The sequence below is a fragment of the Dermacentor silvarum genome, chromosome 3 (assembly GCF_013339745.2).
Source record: "Dermacentor silvarum isolate Dsil-2018 chromosome 3, BIME_Dsil_1.4, whole genome shotgun sequence".
Classification (NCBI taxonomy): domain Eukaryota; kingdom Metazoa; phylum Arthropoda; class Arachnida; order Ixodida; family Ixodidae; genus Dermacentor; species Dermacentor silvarum.
This window is the reverse complement of record NC_051156.1, coordinates 162,487,026-162,513,427: the sequence shown is the minus strand read 5'-3', so window position 1 is coordinate 162,513,427 and position 26,402 is coordinate 162,487,026. Positions and strand designations below refer to the sequence as shown.

The following is a 26,402-nucleotide window of genomic DNA, read 5'->3' as shown; positions in this document are numbered from 1 at the left end:
ATTGTTGAGCGCCTGCGAGTGTCACTAATCTGCATTCGCCATCCTGACTTCGCGTCAGGAGGGGCAATGAACCGGTGATGATTTAATGAGAGCTAGTCGGACGTCTCTTGTTAGCGCTAGGCATTTGTCTCAACGGTTTGTCGCCGACATGTCTTTTTAGGCCCACGCAGGTTTCTACTTGCACTCTATTCATGCTTACATGTCGTTTCCTGTTCAATGCGAATGGCATTTTTTCCCTATTGGAGCCATTTTGGGTATATTTATCTGTATGCATATCTATCTATCTAGCTGGCCTATTAGCCGACCCAGTGACCCTACTTGACTACCTGCCATATGACTGGCAGGTATGACTACTCGTCATACCGACACTGGTCATCTCCGGCCTAAGAGACGACCGGTCCAGTAGCTTACCGCCCTCAGGCAACGTTTGACCTGAAGCTACCTCAAGCCCACAAGACGTCACTGCCATCCAGCTCCACCTGCACACGTTTGGCACAAGACCCCGCTGCTTTGTTTAGCCCAGGTCGAAGCAATCTTCGATATGCACCACATCACCTCGGAGACTTCTCGGTTTCGCCACTTACTTTGCAACCTGTCTCCTGAGGTTGCTCAAGAGATGGCGGATGTCATCGCTGCATGTTTGGGCGAAGCCCCGTACCAGCGACCTAAGCAGATTATTCTGGATTGCATCATGGCGTCTGAGAGCGCGTGCCTCCAGCACCTGCTCACTTCCGAGGAGCTTGGCAATCGCCGCCCTTCCCAGCTGCTCAACAGCATGCGGCAGCTCCTGAGTGCAAGCAACGTTGAGTCGAACGGTGCGCTGTTGAGGGATCTCTTCCTGCAGCGTTTAACGAAGTCTACCCGCCTTGCCTTGCCTGTTGCAGAGGACTTGGCCCTCGACCGCCTCGCCCAGCTCCCTGATCGGGTCCACGACGCGATTTCTCCTTCAGTAACCGCCCTCTCTTCAACCTTGGCCAGCGGCGCACGTTTCGGTGAGTCTTCAGCGTAGCCGATGTCAATCAGCCTATGCTCGGCTTGGACTGCCTAACACATTTTGACATCGACTTCAGCATGCGCCGCCAGCGCCTGATTCACAGCGAGACGCGCCTCTACATCTCTGGCTTTTTGTCGGCTGTCGTACCCACTGGCATTCGAACGCTTATCCGACCATGCCCGTACGCTAGAATCCTCGAAGACTTTCCTTAGGTCACATAGGTCACAAGGCTCTGCAATTTTAATCGCCTAAGCACAGCGTAACCCACCCCATGACCACGCGTGGTCCACCCGTCGCTGCTCTTCCACGCCTCCTCTTCAGTGAGTGGCAATTGCTAAAAGGGAGTTTCATCACATGCTCCATTTCGTCCTTCGTCTAGGACTTGAGCCTCCCCACTCCACCTGGTGCCCAAGAAAGAACCGGGTGACCAGCGCCCGTGCAGCGAGTTACGGGCGCTCAACACTCGCATGGACCAAGACAGCTTACCCCTTCCACATATCGAAGATTTCAGAGGTAAGTTGGAAGGATGCAATATTTTAAGCAAGGTAAACGTTTTCAAGGCGTATCACTAAATTCTCGCTGAACCTGCCGATATCCCGAAGACAGCCATTACTACACCCGTTGGCCTGTTCGAGTATGTGCGCATGACATTTAGGATGCTCAATGCAGCTCAAACATTCCAAAGAAGCATTGCCAAGGTAACGCGCAATCTCCTTGCTGTATTTGCCTATATCGACGATGTCCTCGTCCCGAGTCCCAATGCGCAAGATCATGAACGTTACCTCCGTAAACTATTTCAACGTCTTCAACAATTTGGCCAGGTTGTCTAACTCCAGAAATACGTCCTTAGGTCTTCCGAGCTCCAGATCCTGGGCCACCACATCTCGGCGCTGGGAATTCGTTGCCACTCACGTCCAGGCCATTAAAGGCTTCCCAGCACCCCCTACCCTACGCCAGCAGCGGGAGGCCCTGGGCCTAGTAAATTTCTCCCGTTTTATTCCGCACTGCGCTAAGCTTCTGCACTGACTGACTTACCTTCTTCGCAGAACCAAGGGCTTCTCTTCCGCGATTTCGCGGTCTCCCGAAGGTCAAGCTGCTTTCAGGGTTGCTAAAGAAGTCGTCACCGATTCGGCAATTCTCACCCACCCGAGGACCAACATGCCTACTCTCATCATGGTCGATGCTTCCAGCGTGACCATCGGCGCTGTTCTCCCACAGAAAATCAATTGCGAGTGGCACCCGCTGGGCTTCTTCGCTTGGGAGCTGCAACGTTCCCAAACTCAGCAACAACATTTTTGGCACTGCGCTACCGTCCAGGACTTCCAGCACTTCTTGGAGGGCCAGCCATTTTACGCTCCAACCGATCATAAGCCTCTGGTGTATGCCTTTCGTACGAGCTCTTCGAAGTACTTCGCGCGTGAACTTCGTCAACTAGCCTATACATCGGAGTTTACAATGGATATCCGGTTCATCAGTGTCACTGACAACGAGGCAACTGATGCACTCTCACGAATCACCTCCCTCAGCACTTCTACATCTGCTGTGGTCTGGGAATGTCTAGGTCGGGCGCAGATGGAAGACGCTCAGTTGCAAGCACTGCGTGAAAACCCCCGTTCTCTCCATGTGACACTCGTTCCTCCCCCATTTGTGCCTAGGTCCCTCTGGTGCGACGTGTTAGCGGATGCACCTCACCCCTTCATTCCGGCTGCCTTTCGTCATGCGGTTTTTAATCGCTTTACATCTGCCATCCCAGCATCCGAGCCAAGCAGCGCCTCTTTACACACCGGTACATCTGGTAAAGCATTAACCCAGATGTTCGCCAGTGTGCCCGCTCGTGTTTCGCTTGCCAGACCGCCAAAGTGACCCTCCACAAGAAGAGCCCCGCGCAGTTTTTGTTACCACCTGGCTGTCACTTTGAGCACGTCCGTCTTGATTTAGTTGGACCGCTTCCTCCCTCTGACTACTGCCGGTACATTATGGCAACAATTGACCGCTTCACACGTTGGCCATAAGCCGTGTTCATTCCGGACATCACGGCGGAAACGGTAGCCAAAGACTTCGTTTCAGCAGGGGTTTCCTGCTTTGACTGTACTCTCTTCACTTCAATAATCCGACTGCAATAATCCGCCTGCCCCGTCGCCCCAAGTGCCGCAGTACCACTAATGCCTATAGGACTTCATTCAGCACGGCGCCCCATGATCATGCAGTCGTCGTCATACCGCGTTCTCGTTCCCTCAATGCCAATATTTCTGAATGACCAGACAGGGAGCTTCGAGTTAGAAGAACGCGCTTTGGTCGCCGCGAAAGACGATCGTTGCCCTAGGGTCATTGAGCCGCTGAAGGTTTCCTAACGATACGAATGTTCTTGGAGGTTCCTAGAGATTTGTATAATTATTATTATACTATAATGTTTTAATGTCGATTGAGTCATTAAGTCAACTGCGCGTGTTATGAGGGAGGGAGCTAGTTGGTGTGCATGCCTCCTTCCACTCCAGCTGAGACGTCTGGTGGTGGTAGTGAAAAGCATTCATTTTATTAAGAGAAGTGCTCTGGCAGAGGCCCCTAGTTGGTCTCGCCCCTTACAATACTGGGCGGAGTCCCTCATTTCGAGACCCCATTGGTCTCGACCGCTGCGCAGGTACATCGAACTGGGGATTGTTGGGCCGATAGTTCCTGGCAGCCAAGCAGGGCCGCCTCGCAGTCCTATCGGTAAAAGAAGGGGTGATGGGGTGGAGAGAAGGATTTTGCCTGCATAATCAAACCATGTGGAAGGTGTCAGCCACCTCCCTACATAATGAGCAGCGGCCGTCAAAAGAAGGATGAAAGTGCTTGAGAACCGCCGGGCACTTCAGGGTGTTTCTAAAGAGCCGTAGGAGAGTTCGTTCGCCAACTTTACCCAGACCCGTCATTGGAACCGGGTAGCGCCGGTGTTCGGCACGATAGTGCTCAGTAATCTCTTTAAAAGAAAGAAGAGGGCTGTTATCTGGGTCAAGGTGCTCCCAAGTGACGTCTGGTGCCCAGTAAGTGAGTGCGCGGGCTGCCCCATGGGCAGATTCGTTACCTGGCATGCCTTGGGGACCGGGGACCCATATGATCGAGCGATGAGTTTGATCGCAGTCGCGGGTACTGCGGCGAAGAATTTTGTCAGCGAGTGGAGTTTGTCATCAAACTGAAAGTTACGACAGGCTCCGCGGGAATCTGTGGGGATGAATTTAGAGTCGGGATGTGAGGCTGCGAGGGCGATCTTCACCTCCTGCACATGCGTTGAGCTAGGTGCTCTGAACGAGAGGCCGTCTACTTGTCCTTCCTCGTGTATGATTGCAGCCGTGTACCCCCCCCCCCCCCCTGGCGTGGTTGGAACCTGCATTATCGACGTTAAAGACGTGTTTCGTAGAGCCATAGTGGCGGTGGCGGTGCAGGGCATCTGCCCTCGCCTGGGCCAGCCGTTATGATCCTCCTTGTTCATCTTAGTTGGAAGGGGTCGAACGTAGAGGGCACGTCTCCCCATTTCAGGCACTCGAACCCTTTGCATCGTATGGTGGTCATGTTTCATATGTACTCTCTCCAAGAGGCGGCAAGCGGAGACGGTCTGGGCGAGAGGCGTGTATTGGTTAACGAGATGCGCCTCGCGAAGTTCCCGATAGGGGTTCACTACCCCCAGTGCGAGAAGACGCGCGTAGTAAGTGGAGATCTAGAGGTCGAGGGTTTTCTTGAGGATTTTGCAGAGTGCATCCTCCAAGCAATCTTCGTCATGTTTCCGTAAGCGGAGGTACGGAATCGAGTACAGTACTCTACTAGTTACGAAGGCATGTGCGAGCCGTACTGCATCCTTACTTAGGAACCCTCCTTGCTTTTTGGAAACGCGGTGAACCATCCGGCCCACATGTCGCCGAATTTGCGGAATTTAATTGATAAGAGTTGTGTCTGTCTTGCGATGTTGAATAATGAAGAGAACGAGTATTAGAATCTCCTCCACTTCTCGGATGGGGCCGCAGGCGAAAGAAAGCTGAACTGAGATTTTGATGGTCTATCCGGTCAAATATGCACAAATTGAGAATTGGAGGCCGCAGTGCGTGGCATAGTGGTCTACTATGCTCGCCGCTGCTTGCAGGCATTCCTCCATCCCACCTATAATTCCCGTAGTGTCCCAGATGGTGATGTCGGTGTACAGCGCATGCTGAACACCGTCGACAACCGCCAGCTGTGCCGGGAGATGTGTCATGGCAGTGTTAAAGAGAAGCGGGAACAACACAGCGCCTTGTGGTGTGTGCCATGTTACCATCTCAAACGGGCCGTACTCGGTCTTCTATGCGTATATAGGCCAAGCGGTCCGTTAAGAAATGTTTGATGAAGTTGAATGTATGAGCGCCGCAGTTATATATAGTCTCGCTAAGATGCTTAACGTCGTGCTTAACATTATCAGTCACCCTTGAGATCGAGTGCCAGGACTATCTTGTCGTTGTGTTTCGACAATATCGTGATGAAGCTGTAAAAGGATGTCTTGTGCCGACTTATGAGGTCGGAAGCCGAACATGGTGACGGCGAAGGTGTTCTTGCTCTCCAGATCAGAGATGGGTCGCTCAGGAGCGAGCCGGATCTTGTGAGCGGCTCTTTTTAAAGAGCGAGTGAGCCGTCGTTCAGTAAAAATGTGCGGCGGTTGTTTTGGAGAGAGGGAGCCGGTTTTCTCGCGTTCAGAGAGCCGTGCCGATGCGTTCCGTTAGAGCCGGGTCTTGTGCTGGGTGCGACTTCCGCACCTTCTATTAGCGGTACGAGAAAGCAACTGCCCTCCCGTCCTTCCTCGCAAGAGTCGCTTTCACCCTCTCGCCTTCGGGTGGAGAATGAAAGAACCACCGCTCACTTACTGAACCACGGCTCCCTCGCTCTTCAAAAGAGCGGCTCGAAAGATCCGGCTCGCTCCTGAGCGCTCCCTCGCTCTTGTGCGGCTCAAAAGATCCGGCTCGCTCCTGAGCGCTCAGGTGGATCTTTCGAGCCGCTCTTTTGAAGAGCGAGAGAGCCGTGGTTCAGTAAGTGAGCGGCGTTTCTTTCGGAGAGCAAGCCGGCTCTCTCTCGTTCAATGAGCGTGAGGAACCGTTCCTATATAGAGAGCTCAGGAACGAGCCGGATATTTTTAGCCGCTCTTTTGAAGAGCGAGTGAGCCGTGGTTCAGTAAGTGAGCGGCGGTTCCTTCGGAGTGAGGAAGCCGGTTCTCTCTCCTTGAATGAGCCCTACCGAACCGTTCCGTCAGAGCTGGGTCTTATGCTGGGTTTCGAGGTTTAGATTTCTGACCGACGAATGGTGGCCGGTGTGGCGCTACTGGTACTCGCTCACAGTGTGTGGTGTGCACAGCCGTCCCTTTGGTTTTTTGTGCGTCCTGTGGTGTGGCACCCGATGCCACTGAAGGGAGAAGTAAAGAAGCCTTCATTGGCTAAGGATGGTACCGTTCGTTGCCTTCTGCTGTTTGAACGATGTCTCACGACTCTAACCGATCGCACATCGTGCGCTGGTCCAATAACACTTCGAAGATGGTCTTCGGGCCGTGTCTTAAAGACAACAAGTGAACGTACAGTTTACGTCCTGGTCTTCATTTGTGCTAATTAGTGTAGTCATGAAAATGTTGCCCATGACATCCACTTTAGTGCATTTTCTGAGCGTGTATCATTAGCACGTCATTAAAACGAGGCCAATGATCTGTTGTGTTGTAATAGAACTTCATTTCTTTTTTTTATTTTTGTCCTGACGCATGATGGCATGATCGCCAGTATCGCGCGTGCACTCAAGAGAAAAAAAAAACGAAAGGTACGTGCGGCAGTTTTGTGGACCTTTCGTATGATTTTTGTATTGTACTTCAAGAAATGATTTCTACATTCATTTTGCATGGCGTTACAGCTTACTCATATTATAGTGAACGTACGTATGTGAATAAATGAATAAAGTTGAAACATAATGTACAATCATTTTGTGTTCTTAATTTGACAAAAGTTGATTTTAAAGTACCACAAGAACAGACAAGCTTCTGTAATGACGATGAAGTTACATATTTTATTTTCTGAAAAAGTACGTCACATTCTGCCTGTTACAGTATCATAAGCATTTTATCCCCAATATCAGAAAAGGAAGTTTCATTACAACTAAAAATTCACGCTTTTAATGTATGTAAAAATATTCACACATAAAAATATATAAAATACATAGCGAAAATACCATTAAAACGGTTATATTATGCTTATATCGTTTTTTTTCAAAGCCAGATAACTATAGAATATACATAACACAGGTAACAGGTTTAAGTGAACCGGTTCATTTCAGTGAGCTGAGCCGATCCGAGCCGCTCACTGAATTAAGTGAGCCGTTTTGCCCATCTCTACTCCAGATACTCGGACAGGCGGTCACGGAGCACCGTTTCCACGAGTTTCCCCACACATGAAGTGAGGGAGATGGGCCAGAGGTTGTCTATGCTTACCGGTCCCCCCCTTCGGGATAAAGCTTACCAAGGATGTCTTCCAAATCGGGTGGCAACAAAGTGTCCCCGATCCAAATGGCATTGATGTATTTTAGTAGGGTTGCGTACGCCCGATCTGCAAGGTTTGCCGATAGTTTGACTGTTACCTTATCCCTCCCCGGGCGCCGTCTCCCTGCGCATTTGTGCAAGTCCCGTGAGAACGTGGTTAAACTGGAAAGGCGAATCATTTGCGGATTATCGGAAGCCTGCTTACGAATAATCCATCCCTTGCGGGTCTCGATCCTGATTGAATTACTGTGAGCCCAAAGCATTCGCTAGCTGCTCCGTGTTTCCTTGAAAGTTGTGTTGTGTCGTGTGCGAATGAGGAGTTTCCGGGTTTTCGATCGTGTTTGTGTAGGGTCTATGAGACTCCTGAAGAGCCGCCAATTAAGTGTTGTGGCTCGACATCTGTCTTGCTGCGCTGTTGCATCTATCTGCCCAGTTAGTGTCGGCGAGCTAACCAGCGTACTCGGCTGCTTGCTGGGTAAGGTCAGAGATGCGAGCGCGGAGTTTACGATTGTGGTTCTGCCACCGCCATCGTTTGGTTAGTCTGCGACGAGCTTTCCAGAGATGCGTCAGTTGGTTATCTAGGTGCGGTGCACGTTCCGTAAGCTGTATCTGCTTTTCGTGTGAACGGAGTGTTTGCATGAGTCTGTGTGCCCAAGTGGAGGAGTCTTGTTCCATGAGAGAAGTTACTAAGAAGGCCTAGCGGAAAGCATTCCAGTCGGGAAGTTTGAGTTGTGCAAGGGAGCGATGTCTGAGTCGAGTGTAAACAGCAGTTTTCAGTATGCAGTGGTCGCAAGCGAGGGTGTCCTCGGTGTTTCGACACGCAGACATCCAGTCTGCGTGTCGGATGTGTTTTGTGAGGGTAAAATCGGGGCAGGTGTCCTGAGTGACGGAATTTCCTACACGTGTTGGGTGGACAGGGTTGGCCAGAAGAGTCATGCCCAGTGTAGATATAAGTCCCACCAACTTACGACAAGGTGGATTTTCCTTGCGATAGCCCCACATAAGACGGGCGGCGTTAAAATCGCCCACTGTCATCAGGGGATTGCGACCCGCGATCCTCAGCGCTGCGCTAAAGATGTTAGAAAAAGTGGCTGTATTGAGTTTCGGAGGGGGGGGGGGGGTGCAGCTTATATTAACAGAGACCATCACCTACGTGTATTCCAGAATATTCCATATTCCAGGGGTGCTATGCAGGATGCGCCGAGTTTCTCGTTCGCACGAGTTTCACCCGAGTTTGCTCGATGGCAGTCAGTGAACGGAGATAGCAAGGAACGAGCAAGAACAGCAGGCAAACATAAATGTCGAGTTAAGCCGCGTCTGACAACATGAGCGCACCCTGCGCGACACAGTGATTCCGTGCTTCAAGCACAGAAGACTGCGCAGCAAAACGTGCCAGCGCCGCGTATTGTTATCAACGTATTATCACCATTTAGCAATACCGTGACTGTACCGCTGTGTGTCTGCCCACTTGCCGTGAGCCACTTGCCACGCCTTTCTAGGGCGCGTAAAGGGCATGCCTCCTCTTTCGAGCATTATCTTTCTATCCTCCGTCGAATGCGAACAGGGCACATGCGGTGCATTGTTGCGCCTACACTTTCCCTCAATCGATCACCTTAAAATACAACAAATAAAATAAGAAACACATAATTTCTTGAAGTATCTGGTTTTTGTTTGGAATGCTATAAATGTTTGATTACAAACAGAGATCGAGAGAATTATTAAATTTTGCACTGTTTGCCGCGAGTGGCAACAGTGAGGCGAAAGATTACAAGCGGATACATTGTAGAGGGTCACGCGCACGAGGGAGTTCATGCGGTGAGCAGTCGCCAGGGGCGCTGCAGTGCTATCCTTGATAGGGTGCCTTGATGCCCGCGCGCGTCGAGGCACTCTAATCCTTGATAAAGTCAGTCATGACAATGATCTTTCCATTCCCTGACTATTAGGGGAATGGCAACGCAGCGCTACGGCATGGTTGTTCACCGCAGGTGCTTCACTGAGGCGGCTATTAAGGCCGCCGCTTTACCAACTGAAACGACGGGAGCAACGGTTGTCACTGCAAAATGGCTGTGCGGTATTCTAGGGTCCGTAGTGACGCAGCACAGTGAAAATTCGCCCGTTATCTGCGTGCGGGAAGCCTCCGCGATGCATTGCAAAGAAGGCGCGCTGCCCAGTGACACAATTCATCGCTTGTCATCGCTTGCCCAGTGAAGGTGCCTCCATTCGCATGTATACGAAGAGTTTGAGTGTGTTGTTCTCTCCAATGTGCTTGCCGATTGCCTCTGCTGCTGAGCTAACAGCGATCGCATATGGATATAGTAACGACAGCGCAGCAATCGCATTTTGACGGGTGATGGCTCCTGTGTGCAGTTAGGAAATCAAACTTCGAACGCAGGATGGGGTTGCAACTATTTATTGTGCCGTGCTTGTGATGAAGAAATGCCATCGCACTGTGTTTAAAAGAGCGAGCGTTTCTCGGCGCTGACCGTGTTTGCGACACTGCGGATCCGATACATCACCGATGACAGATTAGCCATCTCAAACAACAGCTGCGATACCTTGACGTTGGAAAACACTACGCACTGCTCAGCATCGTCATCCACCACGGCTCATCGACGCCTTGCAAGCAGCTACAGTGTCGTCCCGATAATTATTTGCTGTGCGCTACGTCGCTACAATGACAGACAATGAACCATGTTGTGGGGCCATCACAGCCTAAGAAGATAGATGCATAAGCCAGCGAAAGTCGCCGCTTTGTTTTTGATAGTGGTTCTCAGTACATCACCGATGACAGTGTGATGAGCGTATTTTCTGTCGGCGGTCAAGATTGTTGATGCCTCTCATTCCGCACCACGTCGCTGTTGCCGGAAAATAAGTTGGGCGTGGCCCAACCTAAAGCCCCTATATTTATAAAAGTAGCGCCATCCACTTCCCTCCTCCTCCGTTCCACTATCGCGCTCGGCGCGACCAGCGCGATCGAGGCGCGATATCGACAGTGGCGCCGCCTGCGTCGGGCCTGCCGTGGCAGACGACAGCTAACGCGCTACCAGAGGAAATCCGAGGAAAACTCGATCGCGCCCTGCGGAGACGTTTTTTGAGGCGCGATTTTGTTTCGTCAGTCAGTAACTGGTCTTAATAATGCCGTTTTGGAAGTAGCAACGCGACGATGCGAGACGGCGCAAATATCAAGTGTGCAGCAAGCGTTTGCGCACGCCGGATGGTAAACAAAAAAGCCTTTTGCCCTCGCCTTGTCGGTTGCGGCAACTTAAGGCGCAGCAGCATGCCATCACAACGAAGTTCTTGTCCCTAACCGTTGATCCGTTTGTGCGCACAGCATCTTTCGTCGCACAGGCCCGAGAATGACAGTCGGAGCACGCTGGAAACGAAAAAATATACAAAAGCGCGACGCGAACTTCCACGTGACACGGATTGGCCAATGGGGGGAGCGGAGGAGGCTGGGCGACAGGAGGCGGCTAAGAGAGGGCGAGGAGGAAGCGCCGGGTGAGCGCGGTGGCGGCAAGATCTAAGAATGGCGCTACGTTTATAGACGGTTTTCAGCAGCGGCGCACGGGCGCGGCCATGTTTGATCACGTGATTGCGCCGGCATGACTGGCCTTGGGTTGAAGGCCAGCGAAGGAGCCGTACTGCTGTAGTGGTGGGCGACGGTGCGGCAAGCGGCGTTGTTTCGGGTCCACCGATGGACAGCGGCTGGATCGACGACACAGAGCTCTGGCCCATGGTTCAACGATCATGTAATTGAACCATTTTTTGTCATTTTAACATTGTATGTGCTCGCGCCGGAGCGCTCTGGCGCTCGATCATCGTGCATGCGCGTCGCTCGTTCGCGCCGAGCGATTCGAGCTCATGGAGGCTTCTTGTGCGGCGTTCACGTCAGTTCGCTAGTTCTTTTTCTTTTTGTGGTTAGTGTGGTGTACTTAAGCTACGATCTGAGCTGTTTGAAGTGGTTGCCCAGCCTCTCGCGCTTTGCTTGACGGCCTTGAATGTGTATGCTTGAGCGCCGAGTGAAAAATCCGTGTCCGCTTGTGTGTTGACATCTCGCTCGCTGGTATTTTAGCTTCCCACATACGTTGAGGCAAGCGTTTGCCTCGATACTGGTGCACTGATCTCTGCAGAATTCACCTGTGCGGCGGGCACGCAATAGTTTCGCGTAGTTGACTTCAGAGCGGCAGATTGTGATTGTTGGATCCACTAACTGAATGCCCCCGAACGGGTGTTGTTTCATAGTAAAACCCGTGTCACACGGGCACGTTCGATCGCAATTGAGCCTCGATCCGAATCCAGTCGGTCGTGATCCGCAAATCGTAATCGAAGTGTCCGATTTCGATCGGAGACCGATGTAAGCAGCTTCTAGCTCAGTGTGACAGAAAACGAGGTACAACGAGAAAGAAAGAGATCCGAAGAAATAACCCTCTATAAAAAGGCCGTTTTATTTTTTATGCACGTATAATTTTGAAAATCTGTGTGCTGCGTCGACGCCATGCACGTAGTTCTGAGAGTTTGAACTTTCCAAACTCTTCATAGGAGAGCAACACCAGCTTAGTAATCAAATATGTATGAATTATTGAAACTCCAGAACTATAATTTATAAATCCAAACGATCAGTTTAATATCAGACTGTATCTATCGTGTTATTTTAGTTATTTCAAACATCTGCGGATGTCTTGAGGAGTGAATAAAAATCAGCTTTCTTTCATTGCCATTTTTTTTTTTCATTCCCGCAGTACATACAAATGTTTCTCCCCTATTTCAGTTGTCTACGACTACATGGTCAAGGCAATAGACCAAGATGGGAAGCCTGCACTGGACTACAGTGGGTTTGCAGAGGGCATCAACCTTTTTGACAGTGGCAATGTTGGGAAAGCTTTGTGTCAATCCAAGGATGGCATCTGCAGCATAAAGCTGTGTTCCAAGCTGCAGTGTTGGGTAGGGATAGTCCTTGGTTGGACGCCCATCAACAAAGCGAATAGAACATGCCTGAAAGAAAAGGGTGATTCATGTAGTATTTACAATGGTTTGCTTTTATTTGAACGTAAGAATAAAGGAGTCCACATAAATAAAAAGCACGCACATGGGTAACGCATGCAGTTCTTATTGCAAACTGCCACAAATGTGACAAAAAAGGCAATAGCAATGTGCTGCCAATGTCTTTTCCATAATCACAAATAACGTCATAATTTCATAGTGTCAAATAATGCCACAATTTCGCGATGTCAAAAGAGGCTATGAAAATTAAAGTAAATAATATATATATTCAGCATGCGCTTTGGGGGAAACCTAAAGACACAAGGCAGAAGGAAACAGCTGATTTGTAGTTACCACTACTTTAATACGCAGCTAATCAAATAATGTCAAACTGGTAAGTTTGAAATTATTTACTTTTATTTTCATGGTTTCTCTTGACATTTACGATACACGATACGATAAACACGCAACCAACGCTTCTAGCGTTGTTTAAAACAATAATTTTGTGCTACAGCGTCAACACAGCTAGCTTTCGCGCACCTGTGGCCACAAAAAACGCCAGGTCTACGTTCTGATCACACCGTGCATCCGAAACAGCAGCGAAACCAACATATGTAAAATCAGACGCGCAGGCAGGAATTCGTCAAGCTTAACGATTTAAAATGCGATTCAGATAGCACTTTTCCAATCTTTTTTGCAGGAGTTCTCACCGCGACAACTAGTACGCCTTAATTGGCACCGATCCCGGCGCATATACGCACGTGGCGTGTAATTTCGCTTAAGGATAAACATCACTGATAGCAGGTGACTGTTCCAATACGATATCGCTAATGATTGTGTTCTGCCACGAAAACACCGCACGGTGACCTTAATGTACAGCAGCGAAAGACGTGAAAAGTTTATACACTATTCCGCAAGCCGAGCGCGTTCGCTTATTCGGTACTATGATCTGCCACTTACTCTTGCCGATGTGCCTTAATTGAAGTTCTTTCTCTGTAGGTTTCGCTATCCAGCATTGTCGGGTGAGCTTGTTTTCTCTCCTTGAGGAAATCGGCGCATGGGAAAACGGCCCTCGGGCCGGGCCAGTCTTGATGCAGCTGTGCGCGTGTATTTCACACACCGACGTGTTTCCACAGCTTAATGTCGCCATCACAGTTTTTGCATCCGACCACAAGCTTACGTTTTCCCTCTTAATCTCCACATGGAGCAGAATATTGTTCGACGTTTGACAAACTGCGCTTGTTAAACAGCCGCTGGCTACGCTTTCGCGACTGAGCAATGGTAGTTTCGTTTGCGCGCCCAAGGCCAGAGATGTCCAACACGCGCGGCGCTCCAGTGGCGCCATCTGATTTCGGTTTGCAAAACCGGCTGCTGCAAATCGTCTATAAATATGGGGCTTTAGCCCAACCGTGGCGGGCGCGCGCACAAGAGTTACGTACATGCTTCGCGCGGGGCGTGACGTATGGTTTTGATTGACAGGCGAACTCGGGCCAAACTCGTACATCGCAAAACCCCCCTCGAGTTGAACTCGGGAACATGATGGCGGCAGCAGCAGCCTGTGTAATCACATCCAGTGGCAGCAAGCGTCAATATGACCGTCTGGAACCGTTCACCTACATGTCCGACGTAGAGTTTCAGCGTCATTTTTGCTTTTCCAAAACGTGATTGCGCTGGCTGTGTGACGAGTTAGGCGAAGGCCGTCGTGCGGGTAGAGTGGTTTCTTTTGGACAGTTGTTTCTTTTGGACAGTTCTGGTAATTAGTTAAACTACATAATTCACATAATTAACCTACATAATTTACAACCGTGCCGGTAGAGCCCGTTTTTGTTCACTCGTGAAGAAACTTTTTACAAAGGCAGTAATTCATTCCCACACATTTTACTTTGCGAGAGAGAGAGAGTGAGGTTTATTTGAAGAAAGGCAGAGAGGTCGGCTTGAGCGTTAGTTTGCTCTGGCCTGCTACTCTACACTGGGGAAGGGGGGAGGGGATAAAAAGAGCGATGAATGATGATGATAAAATTAGGAGGAGCGTATGTACATGTCCATCCCGTTGAGGTCATACTATAGTCGTGCATGGAGTCCAGTGGCTTGAAGGAAGGCTACCGTCGCTTCGATGACCACAGCTGCGCTGTTGGCGTCAGGCCAAGGACCTAAGACAATCTCGTCCAACATTGGTCTTTTAGTTACTCGCTGAATAGTTGAAATGAGGCACTGCCGTTCTCGCGCGTACGCTGGGGCAATGACCAAAATATGTGCTCAAGTGTTTCTGGCACTGGGCAGTGATCGCAGTTGGGACCAGTGTCACTGCAGCCGATGATATGTGTATAACGCCTCGTGAGTGCAACACCAAGACGAATCCGGTGTAGCAGACTTGTTTTGCTCCTCTTCAGTTTATGAGGCTGCGAGAACATTGGCTAAATGCCTTCCTACTCTTTTTGCTAAATATGCGATCTAGGTGGCTATTATAGTTCTCGCAGTGCGGCGAGGTACATTGTGCGTTGTCTGTAAGACACACTCACAAGGCTCCGGATTACTTACGTCTGTATATTTATTGCCAACGCTTTATTAGTCCACACCCTTTGAAATTCGCCTACAAGTAATCCCTAGGCTGCCCCAAAATTTAAAAATGAATTTCGGTGAATCCATTCATTGCAGATGATAGGTGACGTTAATGCAATTGACAGTTTTTTAGTGAACTGTGCGAAGACGGAACATGTAAGGAAACAAACACGAGCGCAGAATATCAACATATGAATCGTATATTAAGTCATATATTGATAGTTCACCCAAAGGCTAATGTGCACCAACAAGCCCAGCTAAAACCCTTCTACAATTGGCAATATTTCTTATGATGGTGCGTAATTGATCAAGGGAAATGTTTTATATGTTATGGTTATTATTATTACAGTGATTATGATAAATTTAATTACTGAACAAAGAGATGGACACAGTGTTGTGATATGTACAAGTGCAGAGTGTTTGCTAAAGAGCTTGACGAGGCACGTGGAATGGCCGCACTTAGTGTGCCCTCCGTCACTGCGCCGGACCGTATGAGCCGGGCACTGCAGCCGAGACCCTCTGTCAGGCTTCCCTCTGGACGCGCTACGCCTCGCTAGTGTGTCCAGAGCAGCGTGTCCAGGGCGCATGCGCAAAACGTAAGCAAGAAAGAAAACAAGGGCGCACATATGGTGGCTCATATTACTGCGTGTGGTTGGGAGGCTCGTTTATCGGAGACAATCATTCGAGGTAGGAGTAGTAGCGCTTAAACGCTTTTGCAAGACTTGCATTGGAAGCCTTTTTGCCTCTGAAAAAGAATAGAAATCGTTGTATGTGTAAGCTTACCGTCAATCGCCCTAGATAGTTCAGACTTTGTCTTCGGTCACAACCACCTTATACGTAGACCCGTTATTCCTGCGATATTTCGGGTTTTTTTTTTTTGTTGTTGTTGTGCGCATGTGTGACAAGCCGATATATATGTAAAACCCTTTCAGCTATCAAACAGTTGTATAGTAGCACTTGTCAATGTCTTCCCGTCTGGTGTTCGTTGTCTTTGTGTTGCGCTCATTTTGCTTATCGCAGAACTCAGTCATAACGGTGCGCAACACTAACATAAGTAGTTTATTGCAAATTCAAAATTATCCTGCCTACACATCACCCATAACGGGGCCCTCACTTTCACCACACATCAACATGGTGCCTGGTTTAGTTAATAACCGAACACACCGTGAAAACGTACTACAAACAGCGTGTAACGCATGAAAGTAGAAAAAAAGAACAACGAGGAATCACTAAATAATTTCAGCACCTCTAAATAGGTCATCAACGTGCGCGAGTCGTGACACATTACACTTACATGCCCCCATTTTCATCGAAATTGAAGTTTGTTTCTTGTGCAGCTGTACATTTATGTTATGACTCGGGGAAATATTGCGGATAACGGCAGCATCACAGTCTCGCTTGAATAAGTCACTCTCTGCAAAGCCACTAATTGACTTACGCCGATTAAACATTCATCGTATGTCACTCTCTACACGCTTTCTACTTCAACAAAATATGAACGTGTTTAGCATATTTTAAAAGGAGACCGGATAAACACGTTTCGTGTAAGGCATAAAAAATTGGTAGAAATCGAGTACTCAGTAGTCGTTTACAAAGCTTGCAGTTATTATACATACTTCAAACTTTCGGTAGCCGTCCCCCATACAATTTCCCCCCCATTTTCTCTAACTATAACCTAGCTGCCATTGTTGATCGCCTAAGTGCAGTTCCACATAAGGGCTCTATGCTGGTCGGAAATGATAGCGCTGTGTCTGTCGTCTTTACTTCGTCGTGCCAGAAGCCCTGTTCGGTTACCTTCAAAGGCTTTGATAATTAATTTTTGATTCATTTTGTCTTTCAATACCTGCTTTCTCCCTATGGCATTACAGTAGGGGGCTTAGGAGCAGAAAGGTTGTTTAATTGCGCAGAAACAGGAAAGTGCTGAGTTAACCTTTAATTACCTCAACCACTTCAACGTGTGCCTAAAATTTCCAAGATGACATAGGTTTCGTTTTCATAAAATTGTGGATTTTGAGCGCTTCTTCTAGCACCAACAGCTTTGCTGTTATATACATGTATGTACATCGGCACATTAAGCACAAACTAGGCCTAATGTACATGGAAACTGGCTGCGAAGCTTCCATAGAAGCCCACATGTCCATAAGGTGGCGCCGTGTTGCAACCGTTACAATCAGTCTGTAGGGGAGACAACTTATTTCATACAAAAATACAGAAAAAAGCATGACGGTCACGCCTGGAACAGGTATCAACATGGTGATGTTATGTACCTTGGCCCGAATGCTGAAATCGGTCTTTAGTTTATAGCACGAAGACTAGAAAACTAGAAGCAGGCGACACAGACGAAGACTATAAGCAAACGAGCTCTAGAAACCAGAAATAAATTGCCGTACTATCTCGCCCAATTTTCCATCCTCTTGGGTAAATTGGTTTATTGAAGCGATATTTTAGGTTTCACTAGCCACCTCACTCTTATTCGCTAGAGTTATGCACCCAACATACACAAAACGAAATACTTATCGCGAAATGGACTAACGATGTAGTATCGTCAAGACAAAGACAATATACAACAATCTACGTGAAATCTATTAAGACTCTTGAAGCACTCATAACTACCTGCGACACTGTGTAAGCCGTTTTCAACACTTATCAGAAAAGACCACGTCGCATCGTATTATAATTTAGAAAGCATTTTACCCTACGAGTTTTGCTGAGTTTAGTAACCACTAAACTTGTGTGAGGGAGAATGAACAAGCACCACACAGCATTTCTTCACGTAGCGCTCCGCTTTCGTCATCACGTGGTATACAGCGCTTCGGATGCCGCCCCGTCTAGATGCACCACACCGGAGCGTCTCCAGTCGCACCTTCGTTTGCCCACAAAAGCCTTGCACTAGCCTAGATGAAATCGGGGCTGAGCTGCATGCCGTGCTTTGAAGAATCACGCAAATAAATAAATCTGATGTCCAAAACCATTGCGCTGAAGCGAGCTACAGCATTCTGCACGATACAAACGTTGTTGTGATGAGTGAAAGAAAACGACACCAACGATGACAAAGTGTGCACGGCTTCTTTCACCACCAGGGCACTGCGGATTATATTTCAATCAAATGGCCGATTCATTAGTGCGAGCATCCCTGAATGGACCGATAATATCGGTCCTTCCAGTTGTGGCACAAATAACCGCGATCAGATATCGAAAACTTTCAATTCGTAGAGATATCATTGAAACAATAACATCATGAAATGAACTTCAGCACCTAAAATTTCCGTGGAAAATGCATTGGTGTCCATCACGACAATCAGAACTAATAATCACAAAATTGCGCGGCCGTGTCCCAACATTGAACCTATATTTACACAGGGCTGTTCTGGCGACATCACCGCTGTGTCAATTCTGTGTAGAAATAGAAACCGTAGAACACTATTTTTTAATATGTCGTCGGTATAAATTACAAAGAAAAAGACTTCTTGAAATTCCGCTTGCCGAATTAGGGCTAAATTTAGCATCAGAAACAGTACTCACTTTCGGTGCCTCGGCATTTGGCTTTAGCCACAGGGACGTATTTGATGCCGTTTGTAGTTTCATTCAGTCAACAAGACGAAAAAAATTTTAAATTCCTACTTTTTCAATTCTCTGACACATTTCAGTTTTTAATGCATGGCAATAATATTATAAATTGAGCAGTTTAGGAAAATAATCTGTCTGTGCTGATTAATAAACTGCACAGTAACTGTAGTTTCAGAAACCGTATCTAAAAGTTCAGGTGCCGAATTCTAGGCCAATCCCCCGGAGGAGGTACAAGCCATGTGTTGAGGATGTCATCGTCATCATCATCATCATCACCTTTTGCCATTGGGCCCACGTATGTGAGTGATCTCACCAAATCAACAGGTACGTCGTGCCACGATTGGGCCACGTATGGCAAGCGCGTGACGAAATGCTTCGTGGTGAGAGATGCGGCTGGTCAGCCGAAGACGGAAGACAGCAGGCCGAAGTGTCGGCGCAGGCGATCAAGGCTCCAGGGTGCACGGCCGTCCATGGAGCTGCCGCAGCCCGGCCGTTGCCCTTGGCCATTACGTTCGCCAGCTAGAGATCCGCAGCTTGGAGCGTGGGTCGGCCTGCTGTGCAACATCTTGCGGCGAGTATTGTGGATCGCGGTCAAAGCGTCTCCTCGGTCAGCTGTTCAGCGGAGCACCGTTTGTGTCCTTGCTAATGGCCGCATACGCGCCGAGAACTGCGGTTCGCGCGCAAGCTGTCCGCTGGGCAGGCTGACCTTTCCTGCAACGTGCAATGCGGCTCGGATGCAGGCTGACTGCTGAGCGGTCGTGGCGGGTTTGGCAACAGCCATCTTCTTCCCACTGTACCGTGAGCTGTCCTGAACTCTGTGTTTCTCGGACTAATACCAGCTTTAGTTCTTCTTGTAGTGGTAGAACGCCCGCCTCGGCTGCGGGAGGCTGTGGGTTCGATTCCCATCGCCGCCGGGCACCCACTGGTTCAAAAGGGTACAAGCGTTACCCCGGCCTGGCGTTCGGCTTCCTTCAGGGGTGATACGCTTGGGAAAGGAGCCTGCGCCTTGAATTCCCGTCAAAACCAACGTGAGCACTTTGGTTTGGCGTGTTGTGCGTGTCACGTCATGTGCCGTAAGGTTCTGTGTGGTTGTAGTTTGGTTTTTGTAGTTTTTATCAGTGTAGTTTGAGTCTTTCAACATGAGTTCAACTGCTTTTCTTGCATCCTTACCTCATAGCGCGGCCCGACAACCAAGTGTGACGAAAGCCTCGTAATTTCTTTACATTTGTACATAGGCTTGCACGACTCTGCGATTTGTGATGGCAACAGCGTTAGTCGGTAGGCTCTGTAGAGGTGAACCAATAAATCTTGAATAACAAAACAACCACACATCACCATTTGCTTAGGACGCTGAAATTACCTGAAGTGAATAGTAATTTCCTTGAATGTATCGTGAATAAAATATAACTTTTTAATGGAAGGCTTTTTCGTTTCGTTCGTGCCCACCCCGCGCCTATATATAGCCACGTTTCCGTCGTTCTCCATCATGTATGGCCACTGGTTTTTGGACCGCCCTTAATGCTAACATTCGTGACCGATATAAATCGTCCTTGGTTGTATTCTGAGCGCATGCAGTCGCTGGCGTAGGGACGTGTGTTCCATATCACAAAAATAACGCGGCCCTCGAAAGCAGTGGGTGTGGACGCGCGCTTAGACAGCGGGAGGACCATGAGGCGATGCAGCGAATAACAAATACAAGTGTATGCAAACGCAAATAAACCGATATGCAAAATAAGTGACAAGTTTGACTGATGAATTTGACTAAAAACACACATGCGTCTTCGCATGAGTGGGCAATCAGGGTTAAAAAGCGGCAAGCGCATCCCCACGAGATTACGGCTGAGGTTTCCTTGGCGCTTCATTCTACAGTTTTCAGTGACGATGTGTTATGCAACGTCATATGGAATTAGCTCCTCATTAGGAGCAATGCACGAGTTTGACCTAGTTCATGTTTGACCTAGTTCAATAAAACGACACACAGGGAACCACTCGAACTCCATTATAACACCTCTCTGTGCCGCACATATTTTCCTGTAGAACGTCTTTGTAAAATTCCCGGAGCTAAGCGAAATCCACTATTTGGCTTTTGTGAACTGTATTGGATGAGAACGAGTTCTTTATTTATCTTTCTAGTCGTATCGTGGCGCCGCCGCCTGTAAACTCTCGTTTGAAGGCAAATTGTAATAATCCGGTGCGTTCCAGTCCACGCTGTAACAATATCCTTCAGTAGCGTTGTCCACAAGTACGCAGATGCAGCCCTTCATTGAACAGGTCACATTCATTGACGGATTGCACTGGAAAAAAATTAGTAGAAGGTAAGTTGACATTAGCATTTATAGTCATTTCTACATGAGTTACTAATAGATATCGCGTGTATATTTTTAATTTATTCTACAACGTACTCTGATTTATTCATTCGTCTTTTTTTATTGCACAAATTATTCATCTGCCTTCACATGGTCATGCTGAATATGTGATATGAAAAATATGTTTTCTCTTAGTTCAAGCCCCGTTCTTGAAACGTGAAACATGCACTGCGAACCTTTACTTTTTGCGTCTATCGCAGCCGGCTATTGAATTGGAGATCGTAACGAGCCAGATGTTTTTCCCTAAGCCGTCTGTGATGGCGCACTGCCCACAAATTTTAATGATACGCTTCTTTGCTGATTAACTGGTAACACTCTGCTCCCACATTTCATCATCAAAAGTTGATGTAGGCGATCCTAATGTATTTTACCGCACTTGGACCAAAGGCCCTTTACAGAAGAGGATATAAGGAACGTATATACACAAGCGTCTGCGATTTCTCAAGCGACAAAAGCACTTCTGCACTTACATAGGTGCACCAGTCTTAATGACCATTTGTGATGAATTGATCAATAAAGGCTTCATTGCATGTGTGTCCGTACACACTCTGAACTTCTCCACCTTCTTTTTTTTTTTTATTCTTCAGTCCCCTTTTTCTCTCCCACAGAGCGATCGAGGTAGCCAATTGGGCTCAGCGTAGCCAACTTCCATTACTTTTACTTTCTTCCTTCCTCTTTGTTTAATGTGTACGTGAGACGCTCTTATGAATTTATTTTCTGATAGACCATCAGATAGTTGTTGGTCCCTGGTCGGGAACAGAGCTGATCGAACAGCTGGCAGCTTTTCCCTGTGGCAACTCTCCATACAGGATTTCGTGCGGCGCCTTCCTAGTGGAAGTTTGGAGCGCAATGTTATTAAGAAAATTAGCGCTTTATTAATCCTCGTCCCATTCAGATTATCGAGGCATAATGTTCCGTATCGGAACGCGCTGGCTGCGGCTTAATTTCAATAGAAGCGAAATATAAAAATACCCTGGCATGCTTAGCTTTCGGAGCACGTTAGAGAACCCCAGGTGACCAAAATTAAGCCGCAGTTCGCCACTATGACGTGCCTGATCATCAAGTCGTGGTTACGCCAAGTTTAAACACCAACACTTCTTTTAGTCAATTTTGTCATGAAAAGTGCCTGCGGGCGTGAGGGATAGGGTTTTGCCTTTCCGTGAGGCCAGTCGCCTGCGGATAGAACGTGTGCCTGCGCACTACTTTACACTCGTAGACCGCGATTAGGTGACCAGTGGTGAGATATTGCAGGCCAGATGCTTCGACGTAATTTGCCCGGTACTCAGTGGCCACTATAAAATGTGGCGTTTTCCGACCTTCTTAATAGGCATATATGTCTCATACATAGTCAAGTAAACCTGCGCGAAAATTACATTCGGGGCTGCGATGCGTTTTAGCAAACCAGATAGATGCCCAGGTAGCCGCCTGGATTGTTGACGAATTTTACAACTTAAAAAAAAGCGGACGCGTCTTGGAGCTGAGCGCTGCAGCAGTGCCCTTCTCAGAAATATTGCCAACGAACTAAATCTGCCGCGTAATGGACCATCCCTGTCATAAATGTTACGCACGTCCTTGCCTGACATGCAAATCCATATCATGCCCTACAAAATTTCATAAGATGGCTTTGTCAATCAGCTTACCGTTGTTACAAAAGGTCGTATGTTCTGAGAGGATCACCGCAAGGTGGCATTTACGGGCCTTAGCCAATAAACGTCCTCTTGAGGTGATGCAACCGGCGGGTTAGGCAATAATATTAGAGTGCGTACGGTTCGTTTACGATGTGTTTGAAAGCACAATTGCAGCGACGTGCAAACGGGTAGCCAGTTAGATTATATTTTCCATATTTCGCGGTATTTCTCCAACACGCGAACAAATAAACCAGGCAAAACATCGCGTGCCAGAATTGAAACTAGACTTTTCGAGTTTCTTCTAGAAACTAATAATTTCAGATCTCCTGTAAATATAGTAATTAAAAGAATCATCCCATCATTGCAGATCAATGATTTATGAACAACCCAAAAAGTACAGGAGGCCTCAGCTGGTTCCTGCTAGCTGCTAACAACATACAGGTGGCTTAATCCTCATTTGGATATGTATATATATATATATATATATATATATATATAGACAGCTACATAGGTAGATCGATAGATCGATACACACGGTGAAGTAGACGCGCGTCTGCAGCGGTTTATTGACGTTTCGGCCGGGTCCGGCCGGCAGAATCAGTTTCCGACTAAGGTCGGACCCCGGCTGAAACGTCAATAAACCGCTTCATAGATGCGTTTACTTCGCTGTGGATATTTACCCTGACATAGGGGAAATTACATGTACCTACTAATTGCATTAAAGAAATTATACATTAATCAAAATGAAAATTGAGGTTTGTGAGTGGTGGCGCTGGTTAACACTCCGAGGGTTAATTCTAGTTGTAAGACATAAATACCCCAGAAAGTGGATGGGAAAACGGCTCCGCGGTAGCTCAATGGTACAGCACCACACGCGTAATGCGAAGACGTGGAATCGTGCCCCACCTGCGGACAGTTGTTTTTTCATCCGCTTTCATTTCCATTAATTTATCATTTCTTGATTTCAATTAGTAAGTATACAAGTAATTTCCCCTCTGTTGGCCGTGGTGCCGTTGTTTGTTGGCTTCTTATGATATGATGAATAAATATCGGGCCCCTCGGTTCCCTTTCTTCTTGTTCATATATATATATATATATATATATATATACATATATATATATTCTGAGTTGTATCTCAAACGTTTTTTTTATTTTCTGTGACAGCTACTGTTGGTCTACTTTTCCGAGTGCATTATACTTGAGGCGCCAATTGCCTACATAGAAAATGATTGCCTTGTCCCACTGAATATTTAAAAGCGTTCGCTAACTAAATAACATATTTGCATTACGCAACGTATTGCAAATACGACATTGAAGCCCAGCTGAAGTGATGTCATGTTTGCTTAGCATACATTGTAAAACTAGCCGCACTTTCGTAATATGCACCGTCGAAATATTCTAAATATGCTACAAAAGACACCGGAATTCCAGTTAATAGCTTCAAAATGGTAAAAGTTGCGCGTTATCAAGAAAATGCACGCATTCTGTAGGGAATTTTGAAGACCGATATTTCGAAAGTGGCGCTTGTCTGAAGATTTTGGCGGAACATACATCACTTCTCTACTGCTCGGCTTAAAACTTGAATATCAAGATGTGTCCTGAAGTAAATAATTAGCCTGCCGATTGTTCAATATTTATAAGTAGCCACACGGAAAGTGCGATTTATCATGGAAGCAATGCCTTTCTCCACACGAAACTGCGCAATTAGATAGAAAGAATTTTCTTAAAATTTCAACCCGAACTGGAAGCATGAGAACTTCTATAGGGTAGTATTACGTCTTTAGATTAGTTAAAGTTAATTTTAAGGTGAAGATGTTTGTTTAGTTTCAGTAGAAGCAGTGACTTCAGTATTTACTGAGCAGACTTACCGTCTTATTACAGCTGTGGACGTGAATAACCATCTCGTTGGTTGGGCTCGTGTTGGACGGGGTGTCTGGTGTGCTGAATCCAACAAACCTGCACGATTTCAGAAGATATTCCATCAGTTATATAAACTAATAGCATGTTATAGTGACACTATTTGACAGTGCAGTTGACATACTAGCATAAAAAGCGTTTTTTTTTTGTGTGTTTGTGTGTGTGTGAAACTTGTTGCGAACCTTCCTATGTTTCTCCGTATTCAAGTCTAGGCACCGAGTCGCCATTTAGTCATACGCGTATACCACCTCTCGGAGGCTATAGCGAATTCTCTACCCAAGTATTTGTGATATCGTTACGCGTGTAACGAGTAAACGGCGAAGTTGCTGGACAGTTCGAATGAGACAATAACTTTGTAAGGATGATTCAGCGGGGTATCCCTTAAGCTAGCTCGCCTTAACAATCTTGCCTAACCTTAACTTCTTTATATTGCGTGTAAATGTATCTCTCATCTTGCTATCGTCTTCGTCACACTTAGGTGAAGGTGCGGGGAAAGCACACCTTACGAGTGTACTCCGCACCGGTGGTCGATTCGCTTGCTGCTCCGCAATATAAAAACGTACGGAAGCTGCACCACCGCGTTTCCCTTTAGCAAATGAGCTATCACACCTGAGTACTTTTGGAACGTTCTGTGATTCCACTAACACAAATGCTTAGCCCTGACTGGTAGATAGATTATGTTATGACCCACGTCATTGTGAGGACCAACAAATGCTGGAAACCTGCCGTGTTGATTGGAAATTTGGATATATATATCAAAGCCACATAATGCAAAGGTATGGTTTCGCGAGCACGACGATATGATCGTGCGCTGAGATTCACATAAAAAAAAAACTGCGTGCATTTTTACAGAAGCCCGTTAGAAGGAAAATTACCAGTCAACCATCAGTTAGTGTAGTGGACGCAAACGTACATAGAAGCTTACGGCGGCTACGTATCATATGTGTTACAGCTGTCCCACAGCGCTGATGCCGAGCTGGTGAGGTGTCGGACATACATAGGCCACGCCTTTGTTGTGCTGTGCAATGCTTCTTCGAGACTACTTCGTTTACAGGTTTGCCCGTATTCCCACTGCAGTTGTATTCTCCTCAGGCAAATCGGTACTGACAACACCGCCACCTGTTTGTTGGATCATGCCAGCTGGGTCATTCGCTGCGAACTTGACCCCCACCAAGGGCCAAACCGGTTTAGTCGACGCTCACCATCACTCCTTTCGTCATGAAATTGCCCAGCAGGAACTCGCGAACGCTTACACTCTACAGGGTGTTTCATTTTAGCTGCACCAGATTTTTAAAAATTGCCTCTGGCAGATAGCACATTTCTAATCCTGGATCTTAACTACTCGATGAGGCGGTCATTGTTTCCACGAGAAATCAAAAGGACTAATTGAATAATTAACATAATTACGAGAATTAACTTTTTCATTAATTATTTCACGGTACATCTTTAAATCTAAGAATTATAGCCGCTGAGTTCACAAGGCGCATCCACTTGGAATGAATTCTCAGGATCAAACCAGTTTCGAGATATTAATTTCCAAAGTGTCCGACGACTGCCTGGGCTTTGCAGTTCACTTTGTGCTTCGATGCATAAAACAACGTTTTCCTCAAACAGTTAACTGGAACGCCTATGCATTTCGTCGTACACTTTGAAAATTATTATCTCCAAACTGGATCAGTCCTGAGAATTAGTTCCAAGTGGATACGCCTTGCGAACTCAGTGGCTATAAATCGTTGATTGAAAGATGTGCCATAAAATTATTAATGAAAACGTTTGTTCACGTAATTATGTTAATTATTCAATTAGGCATCTTGATTTGTCGTGGAAGTAATGACCGCCTCATCACGTAGTTTAGATCAAGGAGTATAATTGCGCTATCTGCC

The 26,402-nt window shown here is 47.3% G+C and overlaps 1 protein-coding gene and 1 long non-coding RNA gene across 6 annotated transcripts in view; one reads left to right on the top strand and one right to left on the bottom strand.

The window, feature by feature from the left end:
* The window catches only part of LOC125944046 (uncharacterized), a 263,153-nt gene extending 237,451 nt beyond the window's left edge, over window positions 1–25,702 (top strand). The window contains exons 2-3 of the long non-coding RNA XR_007466079.1: window positions 15,138–15,336; window positions 25,574–25,702. This is a non-coding gene — a long non-coding RNA (uncharacterized LOC125944046). The remainder of the gene's footprint in view (window positions 1–15,137; window positions 15,337–25,573) is intronic.
* LOC125944041 (evasin P1126-like) overlaps window positions 1–26,402 on the bottom strand; it is a 170,541-nt gene that overhangs the window by 133,918 nt on the left and 10,221 nt on the right. For 2 of the 5 annotated variants that reach the window (XM_049663783.1, XM_049663782.1), the window contains exon 2: window positions 24,471–24,558. The exons of 2 other annotated variants lie outside the window; for them this stretch is intronic. In XM_049663783.1, coding sequence (XP_049519740.1) covers window positions 24,471–24,558 — 88 coding nt within the window. Of the gene's footprint in view, window positions 1–20,712; window positions 20,903–24,470; window positions 24,559–26,402 lie in introns of those variants that run through there. One more of the 5 variants, XM_049663781.1, reaches the window with a different exon arrangement.